General features: G+C 35.8%; 2 protein-coding genes across 2 annotated transcripts; both read right to left on the bottom strand.

The window, feature by feature from the left end:
• Positions 1 to 4,499: 4,499 nt before the first annotated feature.
• Positions 4,500 to 5,742, bottom strand: LOC145564059 (thioredoxin H1-like). The gene is made up of 3 exons (XM_081624413.1): positions 5,244 to 5,742; positions 5,018 to 5,140; positions 4,500 to 4,880 (listed from the first exon to the last, which is right to left on the bottom strand). The coding sequence occupies exons 1-3, from the start codon at positions 5,562 to 5,564 to the stop codon at positions 4,746 to 4,748; spliced, it is 579 nt and encodes a 192-aa protein (XP_081480539.1). The 5' UTR covers positions 5,565 to 5,742; the 3' UTR covers positions 4,500 to 4,745.
• Positions 5,743 to 10,462: 4,720 nt separating this feature from the next.
• LOC145565349 (uncharacterized) lies at positions 10,463 to 11,330 on the bottom strand. Its single transcript, XM_081625386.1, has 2 exons — positions 11,037 to 11,330; positions 10,463 to 10,822 (listed from the first exon to the last, which is right to left on the bottom strand). Exons 1-2 carry the CDS (start codon positions 11,328 to 11,330, stop codon positions 10,463 to 10,465), a joined length of 654 nt encoding a protein of 217 aa, XP_081481512.1.
• Positions 11,331 to 24,291: the final 12,961 nt, after the last annotated feature.

Below are 24,291 nucleotides of genomic sequence, written 5' to 3'. Positions count from 1 at the left end.
TAAGCATATTCACATACATGTAAATGCAATTTCTTGTGTTACTATCAACAATTGACAGTTACCAACATAAGCTGTATGAAAAATTGAAAAGACAAGAGTAACACTAAAAAGAATTGAAAGGTAAAAAGCCAAAATAAAAAGAACGAGCAAAAGAGAGGAATAAAAAGCATAATTAGGATCAAAAAGAAGAAATGCTCTCTTTGACACTATCTATGTGCGTAGCTTGTCAAATTCAATTTTGGAACGTTATTTTTCCGAGTAATATAATCAAGCTGTTTTGGGTTGGATACAATTCAAGTAACGAAGTTGACTATTGCAGCTGTAAATCAAATCATTGTTTTTTTTTGTGTGTACGGCTGTGCTACAATTATGCAAAAGTCAAATCTACATTAAATTTCTAGGGGTAAATATATTCGAATGTGTCTAATTAGAAACTATTTAGAAGTGTAGATGATTAGAAATTGTGGGTCATTTTTTGACATCTACTTGCATAAATATGTGGGAAGAAAAGATAGATAGACATAATAGACTCATACTTATACATGTTTTAGTATGTTGCCTTCATGCTATTTGGGTACTCATCTAGGCATATTTCGAGATTAACCTATCGATCATCTATGAATCTGTGATGTATTACAGACACATACTTATTTACTTGCTACTAATGTTGAATAGTATAGATAGTGCATGTCAATCAATTTAGTTAGTTAAAGTTTAGGAAATCAAGATTTGAGATCAAATACCGCTTACATAATTGCTCTTTGTGGTTCTCTCTCTACCGAAAAAAAGATATTGAAGACGGACAATATCTTGATACCAATATGTTACATTTGGGAATTTGTATAGCCTAAAGCTCGCCAGAAATTAGGTTATTAGGTTCAACCTACCATGACTCCCTGCCTAAATGAGTCACTTTATTTAATTATTTTGTTCAAAGTGTTTGCCACCCACGAAACCATGATCAACTATGTTACTTCCTCGGATTTATTTAAAGTGAATTAGCCAACTAACTCTGAAATAAAATTATGTTAATGAATTGTGTAAAGTAAAAATTATGAAATTTGATATTTGAAAAATCGATCAGATATTGAAATGAATCTTATAAGGCCCCTTACTACCTTTTCAATTAAGTTTTAACACTAAATTTCAAAAAGCATTTCAGATAACTTACGAAAATAGCTCCCAAAATAAAAACATGACAACTAAAAACAAATGGACAAAACTATACGGAGTGTTGCAGTTGAAGCAAAACCTTTTATGTATATCCAGGTAATTCATAGAGGTAGGTGCATCCAATATTTTTTTTACTCATTTTAATTTTTAAATGAGGAATAATTTATTACTCGTAGATGGGTAGAAAATACCCTTGGGGTGCATTTGCACCTGGGTGTATATCATAATTTTTACATGGGCTAAAGATGGATTATTTTCCATCATTTTTAGTGGCTTGATTTGTAATATTGTGGGCTTTGAGCTGGGTTAAGGAATGATAGAGTTGTTCATCGGTCCAAGATCAGACCGGACCAACTCGGATTGGACCGAAAACCGAAAATTAGAATTTTAAGAACCGAAGATTGGACCAATTAAGCTAGGACCGAACCCGGATCGGACCGAAACAATTGGTCCAAAACCCGGACTGGACCGCTTTGGACCGATTTAAGAATTTTTTTAAAAAGAATACTAAATTTTTAATAAAGTTATGGAAAACACAAAAAAAGTAAAGGAAAAACTATATTTTAACATCATTTTTACGTCTTTTTTTGTATGTTTAATACAAAAAAACTTATAAAGTTAAATTTTTCTAAGTTTATTAAGGATAATTTTAACCATTATTTAAAGTTTCACGCATATTTTTAATAAAAAAATCGGTCCGGTTCAAGATTGGTTTTTATAGGGTTTTGGATCGGACCGGAAAAATGAATTTCAATACTCGTAGACCGGACCAATTACTTCGGTGGTCCAGTTCATTTTTTCGGTCCGGACCGATTTATGAACACTCCTAGGACTAATCTGTGATAGTGGCCACTGGCCAGGCTTCTTTATAATTCTATATTATAATGCCCTGTTGAGTCTTTTGGGCTTTGTCTATACAAACACTTCGTATTATTGTCCACATTGTCAAATTATATATACTCCGTAATAAAATTCCCTTGTGAAGAGGATATCTTAATATTTTTTTATCTTACTTTAAAAAAAAAACTCGGTAATTAAATGCCTTAAGGGCTACTCGAGCGTGGGCAAAGTTCGTACATTATGTTTCAGGAAAAGCAATGTGGACCTAAGAAGATCCTTAGTTAAATAGGTTGAAGACGAGTTCGGTTTAGAATTCTTTGGGCGGAGGGCTTCTTGCATAGCAAAACACTTTACCTGGCCTCGAGGTTGTTCGAGGAACGCCCCTCTAACGCCTTAATCAATCATTTTTATACAAGGTGAGAGTACGTAAAAAATGCTGTACAAGTCAGTAAATGCTTGAGGTTAATATTAGATACCTGAAAATGGTGCAATTGTACTATTTATACCCATGGGTTGTAAATATGTGGGACCTGAAGGACACGTGTTAAGCTCTGAGCGCATGAGCCTTTTATGACCTTTGGACTTATCATTGGCCTAGATTTAGGCTTCATTGGACATTTTGACACCCAAGCACATTATTTTTAATTATCATCTTGAATACATAATTCTTTTTGTGTTGTACTTGTACTAAACATCGCTCCCTTTTTACTGGGTAATACTTTCATTTTAATTTGAATGAACTTATTTACCCTTCTTATAAAGTATACCAATCTCCTTTCATCTTTCACTTTTTACTCCACTCTTTAATTTCATTACTTTCCTGATAAAAACATAGCATCCACACACTTTTCTCTTCTAAAATCTATAACATTTAGATTTTAAAAATAAAACCTTAGAACACATCCACACACCACTAGATCTACACTAACAACCACCAAAACAAGGTATATGTTTGGTCGAAAAGGAAAAGAGAATAATAATAATAAATCAAACATAAAACGTCTGGAAATTTTGGAACTCTAAGGAAAAAACGCCTAGAATTTCCGGATCTCCTTGGAAGAGAATGCTTGGAAAAAACGCCTAGAATTTCTGGATCCCCTTGGAAGATCCGAAAATTCCAAGCATTTCTTCCAAGGAGATCCGGAAATTCTAGTCATTTCCCCCTTGAAGTTCCAAAATTTTCAGGTATTTCTCCTTGGAGTTCCAAAATTTTTAGTTTTATTTTTATTTTATTTTTAATTTTTTTATATAATTATTTTTTGAAAAAGCAACTTTAGATGACGTGCCATATGCTCCGACGAATGCTCCGGTGTAGCTAGGTTGTTGTCATCCATTGTTTGATAGCCGTGAAGAGATATTACAGAATTTTTAAAAATATTTTAAATTATGCCGTCTTTGTGGTGGGGATAGGGAGGTACGATTGCACGTGGTAAAGTATGAGGGAATTTAATAATAAAATTAAAGTAAAAGGGGACCATTTTGTAAGGAGGGTAAGTTCGTACATACATGTCAAAAAGAAGCGTTCCTTAGTAAAAAGGGTGCGTGGTTTAATGATTCACTTTTTACTTTATTTTATTTATTTATTTATTTTAACAACTGCTTGAATACATAATTCAATGAAGCGAAGACAGGTTCATCACTTTCACAAGACACTTAGACACATAATTCAAGCTGAAAATTTTAAAAATAATTTACTTAGGACATCAATGCGTGCTTCGTGCGATGCACATCGCACAGACATTTTGCGGAAAGAACGTATTATATAAATGTAAAGAATATACATATGTAGTGTAAAGAACATACTATTAAAATGCAATGAACATATGCCCAGAGTAAAAAGAACATATTTGCACCAAAAAAGAGTGAAAAGAACATACTATAATGTATTTTTATTTGTGACATAATGATAATTGCTTATTGTCAAATATTCTTTGGATTTTGGCTTTAAATTATGGCAGGTAAGTAGGTATATATAAATAATGTTCATTACATAATATTGTTATGTTCTTTATTAATATTACATATGTTTTTTAAACATAAAAAAAAAAAAAAAAACTGAATGTTCTTTACAAATTAACTATGTGTTCTTCACAAAACAATTGTATGTTTTTTACAATACAGCTACATGTTCCTTCCGCATTTTTTGTCTGTACTAAGCATGGTACAGTCGCCTATACCTTAAAATTTTCACATTTTATTACGGAATATATATATAATATGCGACTGTTCATTTTGAACAACCATATTCATGCTTCAATTGTATCAATTGTCTTTCAAATATCTTACGTTGTATATGTTTATAAAGTGCACATAATTTAATTTATTACAATATTAATTTGGTGTACTAGTATCCTCTATGTTTTGTGTGACATTGTATCATGTCTTTTTTCCCCCCTTTCTGTATCCAATCTTTTGCGGCTTAGCTGTTAATAATTTGTTAAAGCTCAACAATAATCATGAATGGACACTTTGCTATTTGAAAACGCAATTCTTCATTTGAATATGAGGTAATACAGCAGTCCCAAATGTGGGAAATTGAAAGAAAAATGTTCCTAAGCTAAATTTGAATATAAGGTACAATTCTAGAAAGTAACCGATAAAGAATCCCTAAAATGAATACTCGTAAAATAATACGCTAGCTAGCTTTCGAAATTGGACAACCTAACTCATCATTCGAATGATAATTTATGTTTAATATTCCGTAACACGTAGTTATAAAACTACTCTAGGTATCAATTCGCTCTGTGTTTCTCAATTTTCCTTTGAAGATCTTCCGTCTTTGCGCCAGCTACCTTATCGATCTGTTTTCCGTTCTTCATGAACAAGAATGTTGGCATTGTTTGTATTCCATACTCACACGATACATTCTGTTTACATTCATCCAATTTAATAAGTTAGCAAAGTGTACAAATAAATGTAGAAATACTTTTTTTGTTTGCAAGATTAAGCACGAAAAATATGTACAAGTTTGCTAAGAAAAGGGGGTCTAAGCTAAGGGTCTTACAAATAATTCATCCACGTCGATCTTGACCAACTCGACATTATTGTACTTAGCAGCAAATTCTTTGATAGTCGGCTCCATGGACCGGCAAGGTCCACACCATTTAGCCGTGAAGTATATCACAACCTTAAAACAATGAAGCAAAAAGTTAGTATCGCATATACACAAAATAGTTATTGTACTATCTGGATCCAGATATTATTAATTCAAATTACGAATATTCACTAACCAGCTTGTTGGACTGCTTAGAAGCTTGAAGATATTCCTTCCATTTGGTGGATGAGTGGAAAGAAATGATCTCCTTCGACGTGGTGGCTATCGAAGGTAAAGCAGAACCAGAACCAGTACCAGCAAAACCATTGTTAGAGGACAGATTATAATGAGCTGCAGGAACTGCAGCATAAGTAGAATAATGATCAGGTGTCTTCCTGAATTCTGCGAAGTTGTTAGACCAGTGATTCGCAGAGTGCCGATTGTTATCAGCAGAAAATAAAACAGGAGCTGCAACTGCAGTTCTAACAGGTCCTCTGTTTTCTCTAAAGGAATACATTTCTATCGCTTGTTGATCAATAAAAAGAAAAATTGTAAGTACTAGTAATGTAATAATAGAGTCCTCTAGATTTTGGTTTGATTTGGGTAAAATGTTGTGCAGATGGGGTTTTTATAGCTGAAATTTTGCAGCATATGGCATACCTTTTTTGCTTTATTTATATTCTTATTCCATATTGTTCTTAAACTTCATATTGTTCCAATTGTGCTTGTAGCGCGTTTTAAGTTGATTCCCTCGTTTAAAAGACGGGAATACTTCATATTAATTGACAGAAGAAAAGTTAGAAAACTCGTGAATCTAATATGCTCCATATGATCTATGTGTATGTAATAAACCTTTAATTAGAATCAGTGAATTGGCCTGGATTTTCATAATGTAGGGCTAAAGAGGGGAGGAAAGATTCTTTGTTAGATAATTTTGTTGAATGATGCTTATTTTAGAATTAGAAGATAAATCAATGGAAAAATTAATTCTAATAATCCCACCTTTGACCGATTTGCTATTAATAATCCCACTTTTAGATTATTATTTAATAATCCCACCTTTATAGGGATCTTCTTTTATTGGTCCCTAACTTGTTGATAACCGGTTTTGATAGGTTAAAACGCCACATGTCAATTTGTAAGTGGTTATATATATATATATATATATATATATGTATATATATATATATAAATTCAAAAATTAAAAAAAAAAAAAAACACCACCATCTACAAGCCACCCCCACCCACCGTGAAACCATAATTCTTACCCTAGCCCCACCAAAAATTGGCTGGCAGCCACCCTAAATCCCGAAAAACGGCTAGCCGGAACCCCCCATTGCCCCCAGTACCTAAAATCACCCCGTCGACCAAAAGTCACCCCCAAAACCACCATAACCACCAGTCCACCACAGCCACCACCTTGAAACCGCCGAAACCCCCCCTGAAAATCGCAGAAAACCACCCGAAACTCCTACCCAAATTTAACTTCACCATTTCTCTCTCCTCACTCTTACCTTAATTCGCGCCGCTTGGTCCTACACTTATCTGTTCAAACCCTCATATCGTCCCCTCGTTTGCTATTGCTCCTACTATTCCCGCTGCTCGTGTTTGTCTAGGTTCGAATCAGATTAATGTGGGTAATTTCGTTGGGGTTTTTGGTGGTTTTGGGTAGGGGTTTTGGGTTTAGGGGCGATTTTTGGTGGTGGGGCTAAGGGTGTCGGGATGGATCTTGCCGTCGGGAGAGGAGTTGGCTACCGGCGAGGGAGTGTGGCTTGGTCGTCGGCAAGGCAAGGGGAGGAGGGCTGCCAGCACAAGGCTGATGGCAGGGGCTGGGTGAGTTTTTTTTTTTTTTTTTTTTTTTTTTTGACCAAATTTGTTTAATTTTTTTATTTTATTTTTAGACCAATTATTTAGTGACATGTGTCACTCAAATTAAAAAAAGAAAGGTTACTCAATGTATAAGTAACTGGTCATAAGGGACTAATAGAATAATATCCCCTATAAAGGTGGGATTATTCAATAATAATCTAAAGGTGGGATTATTAACAGCGAACCGACCAAAGGTGGGGTTATTAGAATCAAATTTTCCTAAATCAATATCAAATAAACTTAGGCTATAATGAATTACGTTAGTCAAACTACTAGAAGAAATGAAGAAGGATACAAGGATTAGAGAATGACTTAATGTGTGTGTGTGTGTGTATATATATATATATACACACACACACACACACACACACACACTACTAGGTGTTGCTTGTTAATAGTTGACATGTGAATAAAATTTCATTGATTATATCACTAGAGGTGTCAAAACCACACCCTTGAGCTGATCAAAGTCAGTCTGGCCCGCTGGTCGGCCTGAATTTGGGCGGATTTTGGTGGGTTGACCCAATTTATAAAATTTTTTGTACGGGCATTAGAATACATTTTTATGCATTGTTTTTTGGCCCGGCACGAAAGTGACCCAAAAATTTGCACGATCTGGCCATTTTGGACCGGTTGAAAATGTAATTTTCAGCTTGGCCCGAGATTTGGGCTGCTTTTTAGTCTCAGCTCGGCCTGACCCGCACTTTGATCGGGTATTCATTTCTCCAAACCCAGTCAAAGTGGGGGCTTCTGTAGACACCTGATTGTGTCTCCCCAAAAACCAAACCCAGTGATGAGTACTTTTCACGTCATTAATTATCAAACAAAGTGAAATGTGAAAGAGTCTCGTGATTCCCCTGTTTTAAATAAAAATACTTCTTTTTGTATCCTATTTATGAAAAATATCTAATCCAATTTAGTTTGGTCCATAATATGAGTCCAATCAGTGTGTAGTTGGATGGGGCTTGAAAAGAACTTTCCAACGATATATTATAAGCCCAATTCCGAGTTATAATGAGGAAGTTATGGCCAAAACACTAAATTGGGCCTAAAACAAGTTTTATGTGCGACCCAATGATCATGTGGAGGGTCCATTAATCTTAATTATATTCCTAAAGCAATTAGGATTAATTAAAAGCTTCTATAAGTTTCTAAAAGATCTTAATTATCATTTTTGAAAAGATAAAATTAAAGAATTTAAAATTGAATAAAACTCCTCTTTTTGAAAGTCCTAATTATATTCGAAATGAAAGACATTCAAAGACAGCCAGATATTATCTTTGTGCCTCATAATTTTTATCCAAATCTTAAATGGTTGGACATCTCTTGAAATTATCTTTCCAATGATATATAATAATATTAATTCCGAGCTATAACGAAAAAGATATGAAAGAAATACGAAACTCTATCCAAAATTGACATCCTTCCACTATTTCGGACATATCTTTTATTCTACAAAATATTTTAATTTGATTCTAATTGGGTTAGAAATCATACTTCAAGATCTTTCCAACGACATATTATATGCCTTAGTTCGACTTCTGCATCAAAAGATATGATAAAAACAAAATTCGCAAAAAACTGTCTTATCGCGCCGCGATAGAGCCATCGCGACGCGATAAATCTATCGCCGCGCGATAAAAGGAATTTTAATCCGATTCGAATTCTGACTCTTTTCTAATCGTATAGTGTCGTTTTTCTCTACAAATGGGGTCAATTTTCCCCGTTTCAATTACCAACAATCATTAACAATCATCTTTCTATTCTCTCTCTCTTGAAGCTAGAAGCTTATTCTTTCTCCCTTTTTCTAAGCCTTGCCTTTTCAAAAATACCATTTGTCCATCACGAGACTTAGACATACCTAGCCAATCTCAAAGTTGCCTTCGCCCTAGACGTGAAAGGTTGATAACTTTTGAGGGTTTGATCCTAAATCCCTATTTCAATTATTTAAATTAATTGTTTGATTTAATATTTTCCTTGAAGTTACTAACGTGTGTATTGTTTTGATAGAAAGATATACGAGGCAACAAAGTGAGTAATTTCATTGCTATATCTATAGAAATCATGCTTAGATTATTTTATTAATTCCTAGTATCATGTTAGGATGCCTTTATTGATTTCTAGTATCATGTTAGGGCTAAAGCTTTGATCTTTATTGTTTAGTGACATGTTAGGATTTGTTATTAATCTTGTTAGTATCATGCTTAGGATCTTGCTAATAATATTATTATGCTTTATTGAGATTATTATGATGATGATGATGATGATTTGTTGTATCAATATTATTATGTTGCTTGATATTATTGTTATTGCTTGATCACGCCCTCTCTTGCAGGTTTAAAGAGAATTTGTACTTGAAATCACGCTTAATAAGATAATTAATAATTTTATTTAGGCTAATATGATTTTAATTCAAGTGATCGCCAATAATAGATTTGTTTGTGCATTAATATTCAACCAACACAGATTAAACAGGTTTAGGATAAATATATTGATTGTATATTGATCGAAAAGCGCACATGAATATGAGAAGAATAAAGTAAAGGCCTATTAAGGGCAGGTTCAATCTCTTTTAGGTTGGATTTGTACCTTCATCCCTGAATATCCAGTCACGGTTCCAGACCACTATAGAGTTAGCAATCTCATGGATCGTGAAGGGGTGTAATGTTCACCCAGTGAACGGTTTACAAGTTCCTAAAACTTATTGGCGACTCTTTTGCTCTAGCTTCCTTCCCTTTGGACGCCACCATGCTTAAGTGTACTGTATGATCACAGTCAGGCTCAAGTGTGGGATGCTTGAAATATTTCCTATAGTTGCAGACCTATAGCTTGAAGAACCCCTTTCTAGATATCAGCAAAAAACTGACAAGAAAAAAACAAGTTCTTAACAAACTCAAGAATAGCATCCTGGCACATCACACAATTAACAGAACACTTAACACCCGAATAGCTCAATTTAAGCCTATTCTAAATAGCAAACCATAAAATGAACTTACTTCTACGACTAGCTTTAGAGTTGCAAATAACTCTTCTCCAAGGAACCTTGTCAAAAGACCCTTGCAACTTCTGATACATTTTGCCAATAGAGAATTTGCCTTTCACCATGACCTTAGGCCATGAAATACCAGAAAGGTGTTCCCTTGACTGAAAAATATTCCTAAGAGCCCAAGAGCAGGTCTTAGGAATAGTCATAGTGAGGATATCCCTTCCCTTCACATAAACACATCTAACCCAGGGCTTATCTTTCTTGTAAGCTAAAGGCCAAAGCAGCTTAGCAATAACAGCTTTACTCCATAAGTCAATATTCTTGATATTCCAGATTTCTAGCCACCAACCACTTTAGGAAGCATTAACTTCTCCTAGGCAACAAGAGCATTTTTTTGAAGCATTAACATTTCTAGTCCATAAAAAGTATCTGCAATAAGACTCGACCTCCTTGATGATCTTTTTTGGCAAAACAAAAATCTGGCACTAGAAAGTTTGCATCCCAAAAAGAATAGACTTGATCAGTTGCATCCTACCGGCATAACTCAGGAATTTATTAGCCTAAGACTTAGCCCTATTAAGAACTTTCTCAACAATTCGCTTGCATTGAACATAGGAAAGTTTCTTGGAGGACAAGGGAACACCTAAATATCTAAAAGGAAAGGTTCCGTCAGGGATATTAATAGCATAAATAATAGCATCCTTCTCTCCAGCAAGGTAAATACTACTCTTGTCCAAATTAGCTTCAAGACATGAAGCCTTAGAAAACTTCAGAAAGGCTTGCCTTAACAGAATAACTAAGCCTATGCCAGCTCTTGCAAACATTAAGAGATCATCTGCAAACATCATATGAGTCACATTCAACCTATCACATCTTGGATGATAGTTAAAATTAGGTCCTGCTAAAGCTGATTCATACATCTAGATAAGAACTCCATGCCAAGAGCAAAAAAAAAAAGGAGACATTGGATCTCCTTGTATCAACCCTTTCATGGCAGGAAATGGTTTACAAGGAAAGCCGTTAATCAAGATAAAGTATGAGACTGTAGAGATACAAGTCATAATCCGATTGAGAAATTTACCACCCAACTCATGTAGAACTGTCCTTAAAACCCCACTCAATTAAGTCATATACCTTTTTCAAGTCCACTTTCATCACACATGTAGAGGACTTATGAGCTCTACCATACCCCTTTATAAGCTCTAAGGAAAGCAGAATATTATCAACAATATGCTTTCCTAAAATGAACCCAAATTGACTTTCACTAACCACCTCAAAAATCACACCTCGAAGCCTATTAGGGATAATCTTAGAGATTATTTTACACACTACAGAACAACAGGCTATGGGCCTAAAAGGCTTCACATGAGAAGCATTCTCTACCTTAGGGACAAGAGTGACTGCTGTAATATCGACTTTAGAACACATTCTATTATTATCAAAGAAATATAGAACTATATAATAATTAATAAATATCAGCTTGGACAATACTCCAAGTTTTCTTGAAGAAAAATGAATATTAGCTATCCAACCCTAGAGCTTTAGAATCATCAATAGCAACAACAGCATTATCAATTTCAGATAAAGAAATAGGAGCCCAGAGCAAATCAACAGAATTCCTAGATAGCCTAAGACTAGAACTAAGAGCAATAAGACCAACCATAAGAAGAAAACAAGCAGCGAAACCAAGAAGCTTCTTATAAAAGCCAACAATCTCATTCGAAATATCAACAAGATCAGTGAGATTAGTCCCATCATCATCATACAGAGAAGTGATCCTGTTAATATGTTTTCTTTGTTTAACAGAAGCAATGTAAAACTTACTATTATAATCAAAAGAAGAGATCCACTAAATTCTAGATTTCTGTTTTCAGGCTTCCTCATCTATTTTCAACCACTTCTTCAAATTATCTATGCAGACCTTCTCTCGAGAATGCAATTTAAGATCAGAATAATCCCTAACAATCTAAGATTGAATATCATCAAGATCAATTCTGGCGTACTCAATTTTTGAAGTAATTTCAGCGAATTCTTCCTTATGTAAAAGCTTCAAAAGGCTTTCCACCCTTTTTAGCTTCTGCCACACTTTCTGCAAAGGGAACCCAGTACAATCTTCATTCCAACTAGAAGAGACAACCTGGTCAAAAGTACTATGATCACTAATAGTATTAAAAAATTTAAAAGGCCTCCCTCCATTTCGGACCTCCATACCACAAATCAATAAGTAATGGAGTATGGTTAGAAATATCAAAATTAAGGTAATTAACTTTAACATTCTCCATCTCCTGCATCCAACAAGTATTTCCCAAAGTTCGATCAATTCTAGTCATCACCCTATTGTCACCTAGCCCCTTGTTATCCCGAGAGAAAAAGTGACCAATACTTTGAAGTTCAGCAATACCAGAGGAAGAAAGAAATTGATCAAAATCATCAGTTTCAAAATGAATTACAGGTTTAAAATTAACTCTATTAGTTGAATAAAGAACAACATTAAAATCACTAGAGAGAAGCCCAGGGGCACTGTCACAACTAGGAGCCAAAAAAGCAACTATCCCCACAAAGCTTTCCTAGTCTCAAAAATGTGTAGCCCATAGATAGCTGTAAACATATTACAAAATTTACCTTTCTAATCATACAACTCACAATGTAAAAATTGCTCATGCATCATGACACATTAAACATCAACACTCCTTGAATCCCAGCCAACCCAAATCTTCCCTTTAGGTCTATGACAGTAGTTATCTAACCACCGCCACCTAGCCCCAAATTTATTTCGAATTCTAGTAACATTCTTGAGTCTAACTCTAGTTTCTACAAATAATAATATTAATTTTATTATGATTAATCAACATCCTTATTTCACTAATCTTAATAGGGTTATTAAGACCTCGAATATTCCAAGTGCAAACAATTATTTAACAACAAAATCATCATATACCTTCTCATGATCCTCTTCTTACACCTCATATTCCTCTTCTTGCTTCTCCTCAAAAACACCTTTCTCCTCTGGCTGTAAAATTGCAAAATTGTTTTGAATAGGTGTCTTTGACCTAATCACCACTTTAACGGGGGATTTGTCCTTGTCCTTCTTACTAATCACTTTCTGTAGACACTTGATTGTGTCTCCCCAAAAACAAAACCCAGTGATGATTACCTTTCATGCCTTTGATTAGCGAGTTAGGTGAAATGCTGAAGATTCTCGTGAATTTAACGTTTTTAATTAAAAAATAATTCATTTCGTATCCTATTTATGAAAAACATCCAGTCCAGTTAGTTTGATCCATAATTGGGGTCCAATGATTGTGTAGTTGGATATATTATAGTCCCTATTTCGAGTTATAACGAGGAAGTTTTGGCCAAAATACTAAACTAGGCCCAAATCGAGCTTTATATGCGGATCCAATGATCATGTGCAGGGTCTATTTATCTTAAATCTATATCTAAAATCATTAGAATTTATCATGAGTTTCTAGAATTATATAGAAGGTTGTTTTGAGTCCTAAATCCATTAGGATTGATTACTAGCTTCTAGAATCTTCTAAAAGGTTCTAATTTATCCTCTTTTTGAAAAGATAAAGACTTAGAATTTTATATCGGATAAAACATATGTTTTTAATGGATTTAATTCTGATTTAATAAAGATAAGCACGGATATTCGACTAACCCAATTTGATTGGAAGTTGGAGCCATACGGATCTTATTTTCTGAAAAGCATCGCACATCGATGGAATTATCGCAAAGCTGTGTAAATATCGCGTAGCGGTTAAACCATCGCCACGCGACGAAAACTGTTTTATTCCGAGTCAGATTTTGACTCTTTTATGATCTTTTCAGTCATTTTTCTCTATAAATAGGGGACGATTTCCTACGTTTTTATTCACTAACAATCATCATCTCTTTCTCTCTCTAACCTTATTCTTTCTCTCTCCCTCTTAATTTTCTAAGCCTAGCCAGACATAACACATCCTTTGATTCTTTCTTGATTTGATCACCATTCCTCATTCACGAGATTTGAATACACCTAGCCAAGCTCGTAGTTGACTTAGACCTCAACGCGAAAGGTTGATAGTTCTGAGGATTTGGTCCCAAATCTATATTTCAATTCTTACTTGATTTATTAGCTTTATTTAATCTTTGTTGAAGTTTACTAACGTGTGTATTCTTTTGATAGAAAAAGGTAACTAATTTGATTACTTCTTTATTCTTTTGATATAGAAATCATGCTTAGAATATTATTTTAATTTCTAATATCATGTTAATTAACAATACCATGTATAGGATAAAGATTTGATCTTTATTATTAATGACATGCTAGGGTTTGTTATTAATCCATTTAGCATCATGCCTAGGATCTTACCAATCATATTTTGAAGATATTATGATGATGGTGATGATGATGATGATGATGGTTGTGATCGAAAAGTCGGGCTAGAGGCCATCTCTGATCAGTGAGATTAATTATATTAATCTCAAAGCTTTACCTAACTAAACCCTTTGGATCACACCCAAGCGTGCAACCAAACTAAGGTGAGGAATTAAGTGAAATACCTTAATACGTCAAACAAGAGGAAACACATTCGGACATTGGATGTCGAGTTAAATTCTAAGAATTAACGAGATGCACAAATAAGTCAAGTAACAAGTGTAGCCCTAGCCTCAGAATGCCCGAGCTATCCGAAGACTAGGGCAATATAGCCAACAAGGGCTGCCAGCTTGCAAGGAAAGGGCACAAGCCCACCAGCAACATGTGCATGTTGGCTGGGTAGTCGCACCATGCCAAGCAAGCTAGTAGCACTTGCTAGCTGGCTGTCGCAAAGGGGCAGCACTGCTGGCGCGCTGGGCATGCTAGCAAGCTAGCAGCTAACAAGCTCACTAGGCCTCGCTAGCTGCTGCTAGCACCTTGCGCCCAGCAGCTCGCATTGGCGTAGGCAGGCAGCAGCCCCCAGCAGTAACAGCGGCCTGCAAGCATGCGAGGCCTGCTGTGCTGCGATGGGCTGCGGCTGGCAGGCCCAGCCGAGAGCACAAGGCTACCAGTGCGGCAAGCCTTGTTGCTAAAGGCAAGGGCTGCCAGTTGGCCTGTGTTCATTGGAGCTGGTTTTAGGCTTGGGGAGCAAGAAGGGCCTTGTGGTCCTCATCTAGCCCTCCCTTGTTTGTGCCACTTGTTGATTGATTATTTGACTTTGTATTTAATTTATTTTTGAATTAAATTAAATGCAATAATTTCTAAAAGTCCCACATTGATTGGAAATGAAAGGGATTGGGATGCCACTCCTATAAATACCCAAGGCATATCTTAGGAATTGTTGAAAGAGTTGAACTCTACAAAAGGCACCTCCATTGAGAAAACCTTATAAAGAGATCCTCTTGTTAGTAGTGTTAATATTACCCTAGCTAGTAATATTAGCCAAGTTTGGGCGGACGAGTGGACTTCGTTGGAGGGGTCGCGTTTGAGGCTCTTTCTCCGTTCGTGAGTCTGTGTTGGTGGAAAATAAGCTTTGAGGGTATGACCGTCTTTTCCTATTTCTTTCTTTGTTATTTAATTATGTTGTTAATTAATATGCATGTTTTAGTTGCTTTAATTTATGTGCGGGTCATGGGATGAGTTTTAGTTCAGTGTGGTGTCGGACATCACGAAACCCAACAGATTTCTATTTTAGTTCCTAAAATTTATTTTCGCAATTGATTTAGAATGAGTAGATGAGACTTGAAACATTCTAAATATTAATGTTCGTAATTTTGATTAACATTGTGGCATATGCATTAAAAAGTCCGTATTGGAAAGACCATTTGTAATGCGTCAAAAACATAAGATTTTTATACGTAGGAAAATTGGGAAATATCTTTCGCAACTAGAATCGAAAAAAAAAAAAATCGAAAAATTATGAGAAAATAGAAAGCTGCCGCGAAGTGTAGGATTTGTCACGAGACGACGGTGTCTATTGCCTGTAATGGCTCCATCGCGACGTGATGGGGTCATCGCTGCGCGATGGACCCTGTTTTCTCGCGCCAAGTTCTTCCAACATTGAGCCAGAAATATGCCTTCTTGTTTTAATCGATTTTAGTACTGTTTGGATAATTCTACTTCTTGATTGAGTTTTTCCTTCTTTTCTGAACCCCATATGTGTTCTGCATATGGTTTTAGCCCTTGGGAATTCACGCTCCATTTACCCAATCAAACGCTCTGTGCAACGAAGGGTACATCAGAGTTTGTGAATTCACTAAACCATGGAAGATAGTCTAACTTGCGGGTTCCCATCCATACGCACCAACCCTTCCAAAGGTAAGGCTTTTGCGCGATGCATCTGGACTCATAACCATGGACCCTCTTTTGACTACCGTAGACCTTGAACTTTAGAGAGCTAGAGCCATGGTTAGGTTGCAAACTCATTGCATCATGTTGTGACTACTTGACTACATGTGCATCTCTTACTTGTGCATAGCTTACTTGTGATTAAACTAACTGTTGTGTTAACTTGTGTTTGTAAATAATCTTAACAAACTAACTAATGACTAAAAGGACTTTGCTTAATTAATTAATTTGGGTCAAAATACACTTGACTTAGCAAGACTATAGGCGTACCCTTTCGAAAGAAATATCGAAAACAAGTTAAAACTAATGTTCTAGTCTCGACGCGAAAGTTTGGCTTGTGACGCGAAACATCAGCTTTCATCGCCACGCAATAAAAATATCGCACAGAGATGAAGCTTACGTGACTCGATGGTTCAATATTTTCTTTCCGAGTCTTCATGTTGAGTCTAAATCACATGATTAATTAATTTTTAATTAATAACCGAGGTCCTAACTTGGTCTTTGTTTGAGTCTAACCACATGTCTAGTCCCATGGTCATTACACGAGTCTTATACATATGACTTTCACTCAGGAGTCTTTGCACACACCATGTACATGTCTTTTTTCACACCATGACCATGTCTAAGGTCCATGCATGAGTCATCTTTTCCGTCATTTGAGTTGAGGGTCCATTCTATTTCCAGATTTTTCCATATTCTTTCCACAAACACACTATTTCCTTTTACACCATCTCATACCTAAAACTTTCCTTCTTATAACACTTTTCACATTCCTTCATCTTACATGCTTTGCTCATACATATTATTCCCCTCATACACTATGATCTTTCCTTATCTATGAATGTTGAATCGAGTTTGAGTCAAATAGTTAACAATGAGAATCCATGACTTTCCTTTCCACAACACTTGGTCAAGGACAGAAGGGCGTCTAATCAAGGACAACACCTTTATACAAGTACTACTCTTTGATAGACCGATTCGACAAAGAAGAAAGTTCAAAAGTTGAATAACTTAAAGAAACTATCAATGGACATGCTGAGATGCTCAAGGAACTCAACACTCTAGTCAACGACCCTAATAAGCAAGCACCGGTCTAAACCATCAAGCGCATAGAAGATAGTTTGAGTCAAATCTCCAATGACTATAAGTACTTTAGCATAATCACTAAGCGGGTCTTAGTGGATAAGGAACTTCTTCCGTATAAGTTCGATGCCAATGACATCCCTAAATTCAAGGCTACATACAATCCCTATTTTTACCAGAGCTTTTTAGACAATCATGGGAATCAAGGGGGGTTGATAAGAAGGCCTTCCCCCTACTTTTCTCTTTTTCTTTGGAGCCAGTGTGCCAACAATGGTACTTTTCTGTGGACCCCGAGAAAACTACCACTTGGGATGGTATCACACATGCCTTCATTTATAGATACAAGTGTAATATTCAAGTTGAAACTGACTATGGAGAACTCGAAATCTTGAGGGAAAAAGACAATGAAGGCTTCACCGAATTCTATACTAGGTGGAAGGAAGTTTCTGCCAAGATGATCACTGTCCCAAAAGAGAAGAAATTCGTGAGGATGTTCATTAAAAATCTTCAAGACAAATATCAAAAACATTTAAAATATCAACCTTTAAGAACTTTCAAAGTTGTCTATGACATAGGCATTAACATCAAAGATGACCTCTTGAAGGCTAGTCACAATGACAACAATGGCAAGGGCAAAAATAACGACAATCCTTGTTCCGCTTCTTCCCATAGCAACTACATTAACAACATCAATGATGAAATTTGGGCCCTTGATAAAGACACTTCAAAATCAAAGAAACCTAATAGGGAACTCACGCATATTGAAATACCCTATGATGTCACTTTCGATCGTCTCTATGGTCAAGGTTTAATCAAACCTATTGATCCCACTGAAGATCAACCGCTAGAAAACCAACCTTCAAGATGAAATCACACCTCATATTGCAAGTACCATCGAGGCAATGGTACCACGGATGAATGTTACAGGTTTTAAAACCTCATTCAAGATCTCATAGATGCAAACAAGCTTCCATTCCCTCCAGCTGGCAAGAAGAATAAGTGATGATAAGCACAAAGCATGAGGCGGGCTTCAATGACAAGATTTCTTGCTTTCTTTTCTTATTTTTTGGTTTCCCTTCCCCTTAATAAGTCTAGTATAGGCACCGTTCATTTTCATTTGATTTATTAGAGTTTGATTTTACCCTTTCCATTTTAATAAAATGAGCATTTATTTCTTTGCATTTGATCATTATATTGCATAAAAAAAAATCTTGTCGAACTAAGAACAAGGTATACTAATGATTTGAGCCACCCCTCATAGCCACATCATATCATCTTTACCCTTTGAATTACATGATCCTTTCTTGATAAACCACTTTGAGCCTCGTCTAACGATAGACCTTTCATTCTTTTAACCCACATTTACCTAACCTTGGGGATGGGATGGTGTGTAACTTATGCATTTTTTAATGCCAAATACAAAAGTTTGAGTGATTTTTTCCAAATTTCAAAAAGTTGAAAAAGCAATAAAAGTGTGCAAAAGGGCAAGTGTTCCAATGTCTTTGATATGAACATGTCTCAGATTGCGTCTCTTATCGAGTGCTCGACACGTGCCTGAGAAACATGAATGCCAAGTGAGTGATAGACCGCATGATCGGGATTGCTCACACTTATCCAAACAAAATATAAAAGAAAAAAAGAGAGTAAAGAAAAAAATAATAAAGAAAAAAGAGTTCCAAAGTGAGGAACCTCAAGCATACAAATACCAAGATTCAAACGCAAGGTTGCACACCTTGGGGACTTATTTTGGGTCTTGAGCTTTCATCCTTTCTTCTTAAACCTTTAGCCTAACCCCGTTACAACCCTTCAAAAGACTTCTTTGAGGTTACACACACTTGTGCGAGGTTCGGCTAGAGTTACGTTCAGCCTGATTCCTAGCAGATACGTAGGAAACCTCACATTGGGGTGTGACCGGAATAAAATGCATTCACTCATATTCATCACATACTCACATCATGATCATATCAAGGGATCTCCAATGCTCATCCTTATCCATTTAGAGCTATACTTGGGGGCTTGATCCCTATATTATTAGCCTACCCAGCGTAAGAGTCACCATCATTTAGCTCTTCTCAAAATACTTTTCCACACCCTTAGCTTTTGCGGCCTAACCTTAGTGTCACAATAACATAACCAAATAATCCTTCCCTTAGGAACCCATGGTCATGAAGTTTGGACATAACCTTGAAGCATGTTTTAGCATCTTAAAATCACTCATTATCATAATCATCACTGCCTCACATAGTATTAAGTGCTTAGCCTCCGCGCCTAAGTTACCTAAATATTTTCATTATCGAGTCATCGACAGAGATATCCTAAGATGCTATAATCCTTTCATTATGAGATACAACATCAACGCATACACTTAATTAAGCTCATTCAACATGCACCATCGTTTGATTCATCCCTCTTGATGAATTTCAAAGATTTATTTTTCATCAACACCTTACCTTAATTTTTTTCACGTCTTTCTTTTTCGGTAGAAATTCGGTACCCTCCATAAAAATGACGGAAATTTTTGCTTAATCTGCATTTTCGAGTCACACGAGCACAATCACGACACAATGCACACACGAGTCATATACATTGAGTCATATCATCATTCTCTGTTTTGCAAATTTTTCCAAGTTCGGATTGTCATATATTCATCAAATCCTTGGCAATTATTCCGAGATTGGATTGTTATACACCCATTCCCTATGGAAATTTGGCAAAATTTCCCAACGTTGATTATCATTCATTTCAGTAGTGGAAAATTTCCCGAGACGGATTTTCGATCGACTCTTTTTTGAAAATGTTCCAAGACGTGGTTTGTCGAGTGTGGCAATATTCTTCTAAAAGGATTGTTGCATAGCATTGGCAAATTTCCATGCATTGGCAACTTTTCCCAAGTTGGATTTTGGAAATTTTTCCGAGATGCGGATTGTTGTTTCATCATGGCAACGTTTCCTATGATAGATTGGTACGTGGCATTGACAACTTTCATTGGACCGGACTATCGCTCATCATTCAAGAGTTGTGTTGGCAATTGTTCCTAAAGTGGATTGTCATCACTCCCAGTTACGCATTTCTTAACTGTTTTATTTGCAGAATCATTCTTTGTCCTTATCGACTTACTTTGACTAGCGTTTTCGAAACTTTCATTTCTCTAAACTCAGTCAAAGTAGGGGCTTTTGTAGACACTTGATTGTGTCTCTGCAAAAACCAAACCCACTGATGGGTATCTTTGACGTCTTTGATCAACGGGTTAGGTGAAATTTTGAAAGGTCTCGTGAGTTTCCCTTTCTTATAATGTTTTTAATTCGGAAATAATTCATTTCGTATTTCAAAAATCATTCATTTCGTATCCTATTTATGAAAACGTCCAGTCCATTTAATTTTGGTCCATAATCTGGGTCCAATGATTGTATAGTTCGATGTGGCTTGAAAAGTGATTTCCAACGATATATCATAAGCCCAATTCTGAGTTATAATGAGGGAGTTATGGCCAAAATACTAAACTGGGCCCAAACTGAGCTTTATATGCGGATCCAACGATCATGTGGAAGGTCCATTTATCTTAACTCTATTTCTAAAATCATTAGGATATATTATGAGTTTCTAGAATTATCTAGAAGGTTGTTTTGAGTTCTAAATCCACTAGGATTGATTATTAGCTTCTAGAATCTTCTAGAAGGTTCTAATTTATCCTCTTTTTGAAAAGATAAAGACTTAAAATTTTGTATCGGATAAAACATGAGTTTTTAATGGACTTAATTCTGATTTAAAAAAGATAAGTACGGATATTCGACTAACCCAGTTTGATTGGAAGTCGGATTCGTACGGATCTTATCTTTTGAAAAGCATCGCCCAGCGATGGAATCATCGCACAACGATGCAAATATCGCGCAGCGATGAAACCATCGCCACGCAATGAAAACTGTGTTATTCCGAGTAAGATTATGACTCTTTTTGGATCTTTTCAGTCATTTTTCTCTTTAAATAGGGGATGATTTTCTCCGTTTTTATTCACTAACAATCATCATCTTTATCTCTCCCTAAGCTTATTCTTTCTCTCTCCCTCTTAATTTTCTAAGCCTAGCCAAACATAACACATCCTTTGATTCTTTCTTGATTTGGTCACCATTCCTCATTCACGAGATTTGAGTACACCTAGCCAAGCTCGTAGTTGCCTTAGACCTCGACGTGAAAGGTTGATAGTTCTGAGGGTTTGGTCCCAAATCTATATTTCAATTCTTACTTGATTTATTTGTTTTATTTAATCTTTATTGAAGTTCACTAACGTGTGTATTATTTTGATAGAAAAAGGTACGAGACGTCAAAGTAAGTAATTTGATTACTTCTTATTCTTTTGATATAGAAATCATGCTTAGAATATTATTTTAATTTCTAATATGATGTTAATTTCTAGTTTCATGTTTACGATAAAGCTTTGATCTTTATTATTAGTGACATGCTAGGGTTTGTTATTAATCCGTTTAGTATCATGACTAGGATCTTACTAATTATATTTTGAGGATATTATGACGATGATGATGGTTGTGTCAATAATTTTACATTGCTTGATTATTCTTGATTTATTGTTGTTGCTTGATCACGCCTTTTCCTGCAGGTTTAAAGGGAATTTGTACTTGAAATCACGCCTAATAAGATAATTAATAATATAATTTAGGCTAATATGATTTTAATTCCAGTGATCTCCAATAATAGATTTATTTGTGCATTGATAATCAACCAACGTAGATTAAATTTGCTTAGGATTAATTTATTGTATGTATGTTGATCGGAAAGCGCAAATGAATATTATAAGAATAAAGTAGAGGCCTATTTAGAGCGGGTTCAATATATTTTAGGTTGGATTTGTACCATCATCCCTGAATATCCATCCAGTCATGCTTCAGGACCACTATAGAGTTAGCGATCTTAGTAATCGTGAATGGGATACGGTGTAAATTTCACACCCGTGGACGGCTTACAAGTTCCTAAAATTTATTTGCGATTCTTTTGTTTAAGCTTCTTTCCCTTTGGACGCCACATTGCTTAAATTCATGATCACAGTTTGGCTCAAAGTTGATGTTTGAAATATTCCCTACACTTTCCATCCTACATCATCATTAGAATGAAATGCTACTAATGTATTTGCTGGAGTAGCAAGTGGATGAACCTTCTCTTGTTGTTTTTTAGGCACCCATTTTTGAACCACTTGAGACTGAGTTGGCTTAAGTTGAGGTTTCTGAGCAGCATAATTATGCCTAACAACATTACACTTAGCACAAAACATAGGCTGCCATTCATAAATTACCTTTTGCACAAATTCTTCACGTTCTACACTAGAAACTCTAGGTAGAGGTTTCATAACATCCATTTCAATGAGAACTTTAGCAAAAGACACACACAATTGTTATGTAGTACATTCATCAACATATAGTGGAATGTCAAGGACACTTTCAATTCTACTCAATGAATCACTACCCCAACAATTCAATGGCAAATTTGGAAACTTAACCCAAAGTGGAATCACCTTTAAAATCTCCCCATGGAAGTCAAAATTATCAGACCATGGTTTTATGATTGCTGGTTTTCCAAAGAAGACATAAGGGCCTACATATAGTGTTTCGATCTTCTATAGAGCTAAACCGAATCACAAAGTAACCATCATCATGTAAAACACATCAGGTTGAGCTATTGACTTCCATTCCTTAGCAATAAATCGATTAACAGAGGCAATAGTAGGTGTATCATAAATAATAAACATCATAATAGCATTCATCCATTTTGCAGCATCAAAATCAATTTCATTTTTTTGCAAGTGTGTAACAGGTTTTCCATCTTTCACCATAGGAGATACAAAACTAAGAATATCCCCTTTCAAAGCTATCTTACTTCTCTGAACCCTACTAGCCAAGCTATCCTCCTTAGAACCGTTTTGACCCTCATTAATCAAGTCTAATCTACGATTAACAACACATTGAGACGAAGAAGCATTAGAATTACCCAGATTATCAACCATAGGTACAACCTTTGTTTCTTCGATAGGCTGCAATGAATTAAGTGATACATTCATCTCTTAAATCGCTTTAATAAGCCTAGCAGGAACCGTCCCAATACTCGGGTGAATAAGCGAAGGGTCTGGAATCACTTGAGGCTCCTCAATTTCCCAAGGTTTAATGTTCTTCAATGGAATAGTATTCGAGCTGGGTTTCTCATTTCTTTGGCTTCCAGGCAAATCTTGAGTTCCTTCTTGGGCAAAACCCTCCTGAGTTAATTTCCCTTGATTTGCACTAGTTTTCGGAGCAATTGCCTTCTTCTTTCTCCCTACCAATGGTGGTGGCGTACGATAGCTTAAAACCTTATTGAGCGTAGAAAACCATAGAGATAGAAAAAGTTTTTCTTTACCAATTCTTGATTGGTAATTTTTGTTTTTTTTTCAAAAATGATTTTAATTGTTTTTTTTTTCAATTTAATAAAATCCAATTTCACTCAACCATAACCCCTTCATCGACCACTGTCTGCCCAGCCACTAACAACACCGCTACCCTCATTCACCCACAACCCTACCTGCAAATGTAAACCCAGCCACCAGCCCACCTTCGAACCCCTGCCTGCCCCACCCTTATCCTTTGCGTTAGATTTCACCTTGAACCCAGGCCACCCCCTTTTTGGGTGGAGTTCAACTCAGGATTTTGTGGGTTGGCTGAGGCGGGGGTTTTTTACTGGGTTACCAGTGGGTTAGTTTAGACACCTAAAAATGTCTCCCCGAAACCAAACCCGATGATGATCAACCTTTCACCACCATTATTGGTCAGGTCGAGTATTTAACCCTGGGAGTGCTTAAAATCCATATTCAATCAAACCCAGCTCACAAAATAGTCAACGAATCAGTCCTAATGTTTAGTCAATGCATAGTCCAATTTATATTTTGGCCCGAACCTTTTTAATTCATTTCATATTATTGATTAATTAAGCCCGATTAATAAATAATAACCTAAATAAGCC

The sequence above is a fragment of the Chenopodium album genome, chromosome 10 (assembly GCF_948465745.1).
Source record: "Chenopodium album chromosome 10, dcCheAlbu1.1, whole genome shotgun sequence".
NCBI classification, from domain to species: domain Eukaryota; kingdom Viridiplantae; phylum Streptophyta; class Magnoliopsida; order Caryophyllales; family Amaranthaceae; genus Chenopodium; species Chenopodium album.
Note: the sequence above shows the minus strand (reverse complement) of the source record. Positions and strands in the feature narration are given on the sequence as shown.

Excerpts from the sequence above, each read along its gene's own strand:
- LOC145564059 (XM_081624413.1), bottom strand. The coding sequence starts at position 5,564 with ATGTATTCCTTTAGAGAAAACAGAGGACCTGTTAGAACTGCAGTTGCA. Across the intron at positions 5,141-5,243 it reads CTAAGCAGTCCAACAAGCTG|GTTGTGATATACTTCACGGC; the intron begins GTTAGTGAATAT and ends CATTGTTTTAAG. Across the intron at positions 4,881-5,017 it reads TCGACGTGGATGAATTATTT|AATGTATCGTGTGAGTATGG; the intron begins GTAAGACCCTTA and ends GAATGTAAACAG.
- LOC145565349 (XM_081625386.1), bottom strand. The coding sequence starts at position 11,330 with ATGTGTTCTAAAGTCGATATTACAGCAGTCACTCTTGTCCCTAAGGTA. Across the intron at positions 10,823-11,036 it reads TGAAAGTGGACTTGAAAAAG|ATGTATGAATCAGCTTTAGC; the intron begins GTATATGACTTA and ends GTTCTTATCTAG.